Here is a 6,134-nt window from a genome sequence, read left to right as displayed (position 1 = left end):
ATTAATGTCTTAAATTAACCCTAGTTTAAAAATTAAAAAGCAAACAAAAAAAACAGGCCACTCTGATTTTATTCCTGGAACCAGTATCTCTGCTGACCTTATTAAACCCTATTATGAAATAGGTCTGAGACGCTGCTTTTTTTAAACATAAGGGGCTATTTAAAAAACAAGTTTAGCAACCTGGGACATTCGAGAAAAGTTAAAACGTCAAAGACCTGTGCCCAATTCCCTTGCCTAGCATTCCTCACTCTGGCTTCTTGAAATCTTCTAGAAAAAAAGTACAAGCAGAATTCACTTCAAGACACCTGCTGGAAGAAAAGCTCTGAACTTTATGTTATAAATGGGAGGTGGGGGATGCAGGAGCAGTGAAAACACTTAAGTTTAGAACTTTGATCAACTTCAGAGGATAGAGATTATGCATGTTACATGACCAAATGTAGAGCATACAGAAACACCAACAGCAACTATCATTTAGGTAAGAGGTTTCAAAAGTCAGTTAGTGACTAGCTAGTTAACTTCATCCAAACAGATAGGGAAAGTGATTTTCTTTTTTTTAATTGGCTTCAGTTGTCCTGAAAATTGCTTCTGCAAGGAAAGAGTCCAGGAAAAAACTGGCAATTCTTTTTTTCTTAATCTAATACCAAATTTACAGATTTCTGGCCCTTATTTTACTTAGTGTTTGTTCCTTTCAGTTTACTCTTTGTGATCTGCATAGGATAAATGAAAATGAACCATATAATCAAACTCTATCATTACTTGTGTACATTCAATAAATAAAAATTTCTATATGCATGCAGTATTGTCACTGGCACATGAATTAGAATCCCACCTCCCTTTCATCCTGAACCCCATCCCAACATTAAAGGGCAGAGGAAAGGAATAAAGATGCTCAAGGTCATTTTCATCTTTTAAAGTCTTCAAAAACCCGAAGTTTACCAGAATTTAAGAGAGAAAAACTGCTCCCATGGTCATTTTTTTAAAAATGTAAGTACCCTACCTTTAAGACTTTTTCAAATTTCAAATTCAGGGCGGTGAAACAGTCCTAGCCTTAGCCAACACAGGTTAAAGACTTTTACACGTTGCATTTCACGTCCTTGTAATAAAAACAGCGATTCAAACAAGTAAAACAGTCAATGACTTTTTTCTCTCTCTTAATGTATTACAGTGAAAAATGCTTTCTTTTCAGATCTGTGGGAACTGCAAAGGTTTAAGCACAACAAATCCCAAGAAAAATGTAAATGGAACAAATCTAAACCACGTACGAGTTTTTACTCATGTGGCCCTCCCAGGCTTCAGGCACTGTAAATAGATTTGTTGTGCTTTTAGTGGGAAGATATTCAGAATTTAACTAGGTTCAACAAAACTATACACTCCACCACCACTCACACAAAAAGACTCCTAAAAATGTCTGTAGAAAAGACAAACTACCTTAATATTACTCCAAATTTCAATCAAAGATTCTTCCAACATACAATCAACCATGGCATTATCTTAGATCAAGGTCACAAAAATAAGCCCTTGGCCTAAAATTACGTTGTGGCTCTAGAACGTTCTTAACAAGTTTTTCAGGATACTTCTTTCCTCTATTAAGCAGTCTAGGACCCTCTCTATATTTTTTCTAAAATCATGAGGATCTTGTCTGAATAGACTTGTGTACATAAAAGATGCTAACTATTCTCACTTGATGTACAGTACTTTTACAGTTCCATCCATAGAAACTCTGAGTTGGGAAGGCTAGCATACCACACAGGATTAGGATTTAATCTGAAAATGATAGGCAGAATACAAATCAGAATTCAAGAAGCCTGAGCCACTGTTCATGATGATGGAAAGATAAGTGGAGACAAAGGGAACTAAATCACTTTCCAGGAAAAATGAGACAAAACCGTCCCAAGCACTCTACATAACCCAATCCCATTTGTGTCACCTGCCTTTTAAAATAGAATGTTACACATAGTCCTCTCTTCAGTTCCAGGCTGCTCAAGGGAGTACTTCTTGAGCAGCACTTTCTCTTGAGGAAAAAGTAGAAAGGGTTGGGAATTGGGGGCCCACCTCACTGCTATTGAAATAGCCTTCCCACAGACCCTTCCCATACATGACATGCAGCATGCAAAATTACAATTATTGAAAAATCAACAATAATTGCAAAAAGCCATCTGAGAAACATAACATTTTAATAGATGAAATAAATACTCCAGTACATGCAAGGTAAAAACTTGACGTTGGGGGAAAAAAATCACTCTATAGTGTAAATTAAAAAAACACACGCTTACAGTAGCTTCCCCCCATTTGCAAATCACATGGCAAATTCATACTCTTTCCACACCAAGTATACTCCTAATTCAACACGACTGCTAAAAAAAAAAAAGACATACAAAAAAAAGGTAGCTACATCCATGTCTAAGGAGTGAAAACTGAGGTAACCTTTCTTTTAATTAAAAACACACACACAAAAAAATGAAATGAACCCATGACCTCCTTCCTGCCCAGTAATCAAATTTAGTTGAGAAATTCCGGAAGACGGGCTGGGGTACGGGGTGGGAGTGATAACACAACCAGCAGATGACACATCTTCCATCTTCCAGTCCCTACCGCGTGGGGGCTGGTGGACAGACACCTGGGCCCTCCAAGTGCGTGTGCAGGTTGTGTGCATGGCCCTGCCTTGTGGAAGATTCCTCTCGAGCATTTAACGTTGGGGAGGGTAGAGGGTTTCACCTATGATTTCTTTGGTATAAATGGAGAGGGGCAGAGAGTAAGTATCTTCCTTTAGTCTGGGGGTGGAAGAAGGGGTATGGGGGTGGGGTGCTAATTCACAGAATTGGAATTCACTGGCGGTAAAGTCCTGGGCGAAGACCTCTCCCTTAAAGCCTGAGATAGCAGGGTGCAGCCTTCAGACACGGCGCAGGCCGAGTTCCTCAGCCTCTCCCTGTGGTCCGACATCTTGGCGCCCCCGTCGGGGTGTTGCGCCAGATCCCTGAGGCACTGGGTCAGGAGCACGCAGGCCGACACCACGCTCATGGCGCCGCCCAGGATGGCGGTCTGCACCGCCTTGCCCTCGGCGCTCACAGCTGCCGCGCGACCCAGGAACTGCGGCTCGGTGGCAAAGCCTACCAGGGCGCTCACTGCCTGCACCAGGGGCCCGCTGAAGAGCGCACAGCGGCTGCGCGCCAGCTCACTGGGTGCCACCTTCACCTCGCGCACGCAGGCCAGCAGCGCCGACGCGCTGGTGCTCATGCACTTGACGCCCAGCTTGAACTGCTCCCGCGAAAAGCGGTCCCGTGACTTGTCACTGGCCAGGGCGCACGCGTCCGTCAGGAACTTGAGGTTGCGCGACAAGCCCTGCGACACCTCCAGCAGCAGCTGCGGCGTCATGTCGGCCAGCGGCGTGGCGCGGAGCACGGCGCAGCCCTGCTCCACCTCGTGGCGGCATCGTGTCACGCGGTAGCGGTCCACCAGGCCCGGCTGCGCGGGCTGGGCGCCCGGCGTGGCCACAGCCGCCAGATAGGCCGCGTGGGCCGAGCACTCGGTCAGCGACACCACCAGGTCGCCCAGCTCCACCAGACTGTCCCCCGCCTCCCCGAATCGGCCCATGTTGAGCTGGCTCTGCACGTCGTGGGTGAGGATGGAGAGCCCCTTGGTGCGCGCGATGATGGTGTCCCGGCACTGCTCGAAGGACTCGGCGCCGGCACCAGAGGAGGCGGGACCCTCGAAGAGCACGGGCCGCGCCTCGCTCGACAGCAGCAGCAGGTCGGCCACCAGCTGCATCTTGCCCTTGCAGTGGTCGCAGACGGATACCAGCCTCTTCCGCGGCTGCGAGCTGGCCCCGCCGATGGCGCTCGCAGGAGCCGGAGAAGCCGCCTCGCCAGTGGGCTTCCCGGCGCTGCCGCTAGCCATCGCGCCCGGGGGGCACTGGCATGCCGCTGGGGAGCCCGCTACCACCGCCGCTGCCGCGGCCACTGCCGCCGCCCCGGCGGCCGTCGCGACTCAGGTGGCCAAGGCCGCGGTGCCTTCCCCGCACCATCATGCCATCCACCGCCGCGGGCAGAGGGCACTGGGCTGCGGCGGCGGGAGCCCGGGCGGCGCGGGGTGGGCCCGAGGGCCAGAGAACGCGGAAGGCTCTTCGGGGCAAGGGGAGGGGCTGCAGCTTTCGGCCTCCTAGTGGGCTTGCAGGAACCATGAACCGGGGCAGAGCAAACTCACTGTCCGCGCTCCTCGTCGCCGGGTTGCCAGGAAAGTCCCTTCTGCTGCTTTGTCGCTGCCGCCTTCTTGGGCATGGCCTGGCCCGGCCCTCGGAGTGGGGAGGGCGGGACGGGGAAGCTGGGAGTTGTCCTTCCTTCCTTCCTTTGAAATCAAAATCCTTTCCTCAGGGAGGAGCACGGGAGGCAGCTCAGGCGGGCTGTGCTGTCAGCCGCCGCGCTCGAGGCCACCTCGGGCTCGGCGGCGCACGTGGGTTTCAGGCGCCGTGACCCCGCCAGGCGGCACTTCCCCGCGACGGCGGCCGGGGCTGGCTCTCTGGGACGCTCGGCCGCCCCGGGCGCATCTCCTGCCTCCCGCTCTCGGGAAGCGGCGCCGGCGGCAGCAGGGCAGAGGGTGTGGCCGGCACTGTCGCGGCCGCGCCGAGTCAGAGACGGGCGGGAGCCTGCACTGATTGCGCACAGCGGCCGCCCGGATCGCGCTCAAGCTCTCGCCCGCCCGCCACGCCCGGGCGTGCCGAGCACCGCGGCGGCCCCTTCCCGCCTCGCCGGTTCACAGAGCGCGGCCCGGCGCCGCGGCGGCACGCCCTCCCAGACCGCGCGCCCGGCGGCCCGGCGCTGGCTGTCGACGCAAGTCCATCCCTGTCGCCTCCTCGTCTGGGGCCCGCAGCGGCTGAGCTCTCCCGAGGCCCCGGGCCCCGCGCATCGGACGCCCCAGCACGAGTCTCCCTGCGACCGGGCCAACTCAGAAGGTCCGCGCGGCGCTGCGGCAACCGGCCCGGGCCCCGGCTCCTGCCATTTTTGTCAACCGCCAACTTCCGAGCGAGCGGGGAGAAACTGAAAGGAAGGGCGGGGGCTGAAAGGCTGAGGGGAAAACACCCGCTTCCTCTCAGAGCGCGGCTTCACCTCGGAGCGCGGCCGTGGCTGCGCCGCCGCCCGCAGGGGCTGCCGGAGGCTTTTCCTCTTCCCGTCCGCGCCTCGCCCCCGGGCTCGCCGCCGCCGCCGCCTCGGCCGTAACCTCCCTGGAGCCTATAGAAATCTTTTGTGTGGCGTCACCGCCTTTCGTTTAAATCCCGCTTCCTCCTCTCGCCCTTCCTCCCGCCCCCTCCGCCGCTCCCGGATGCTTGCGCGATGCGCTGCTCCTCCCCCGGGAAGCTGGGTGGCTGCGGGGGACGCCGCCGCCCAACGCGGACGCCGCCGGCGTGGGGCCGATGGTCCCGGACTCCCCCGTGGTCCTGGGCCGAGAGACTGGGGTAGCGGACAGAGGAAGGCCTGCTCCGGGCCGGGGGCTCTGCGCACACCCATGGGAGACCGGGGCGCAGCCGCCCGCGGGCCTTACGTAAGCTCTTAGCCGGACCAGGGGGCTCCACGCTTCCTCCCCGCCAAGAGAGCAAGTCTAAAAGGTGACCTGGCTTCTGGGCTGAAGGGAGGAGGACACTGGATACCGGCCCCTAGTGATTTGCTGGGGCCGGTGGGTCATCTGGGTCTGCGCGACTTCGCCCGGTTTTCCAACGCCCCCTGCCCTTTGTTGTGTTTGATCCGCTTCCACGATGGGTTTCTGACCAGCAGTGCAGTGTAACGAAAAGAGGAAAAGAGCACTGGATGGGGAGTCCCAAGAGTGGTGCTAGATGCTTGCTCGTTTCTCCCTTGAAATATGCCTTATGCCGTGAGTGCGGGTTCTGAACCAGATTTCCTAGGATCAGCCTTTCTCAAGCCATTTATGAGTTCCATGACCTTGTTCAAGTTCTCTTTCCAAGTATCCGTCTTCTCTTCTAGAAATTAGAGACTGTGCACAGGCTGCTTGAGTACTTGGTTCCTAAACAGTAGCTGTTAGAATTATTATGAGCCCTGATCAGCGCACTTTGCCCTCTCATAACGTCTATTTATTCATCTGTATAATGGAATAATAGTGGCTGCTGTTAAATAAATTAAATACGACGG

At 54.3% G+C, this 6,134-nt stretch overlaps 1 protein-coding gene across 1 annotated transcript; it reads right to left on the bottom strand.

Moving 5' to 3' along the window:
- Positions 1-375: 375 nt before the first annotated feature.
- On the bottom strand, positions 376-5,231 carry TLNRD1 (talin rod domain containing 1). The gene has a single exon (XM_030814903.1). The coding sequence runs from the start codon at positions 3,892-3,894 to the stop codon at positions 2,806-2,808; it is 1,089 nt and encodes a 362-aa protein (XP_030670763.1). The 5' UTR covers positions 3,895-5,231; the 3' UTR covers positions 376-2,805.
- Between the last annotated feature and the right edge of the window lie 903 nt (positions 5,232-6,134).

Source organism: Nomascus leucogenys, chromosome 6 (assembly GCF_006542625.1).
Source record: "Nomascus leucogenys isolate Asia chromosome 6, Asia_NLE_v1, whole genome shotgun sequence".
Classification (NCBI taxonomy): Eukaryota; Metazoa; Chordata; class Mammalia; order Primates; family Hylobatidae; genus Nomascus; species Nomascus leucogenys.
The sequence above is the reverse complement of the archived record's forward strand: the minus strand, read 5'-3'. Positions and strand labels throughout refer to the sequence as shown.

Excerpts from the sequence above, each read along its gene's own strand:
- TLNRD1 (XM_030814903.1), bottom strand. The coding sequence starts at position 3,894 with ATGGCTAGCGGCAGCGCCGGGAAGCCCACTGGCGAGGCGGCTTCTCCG.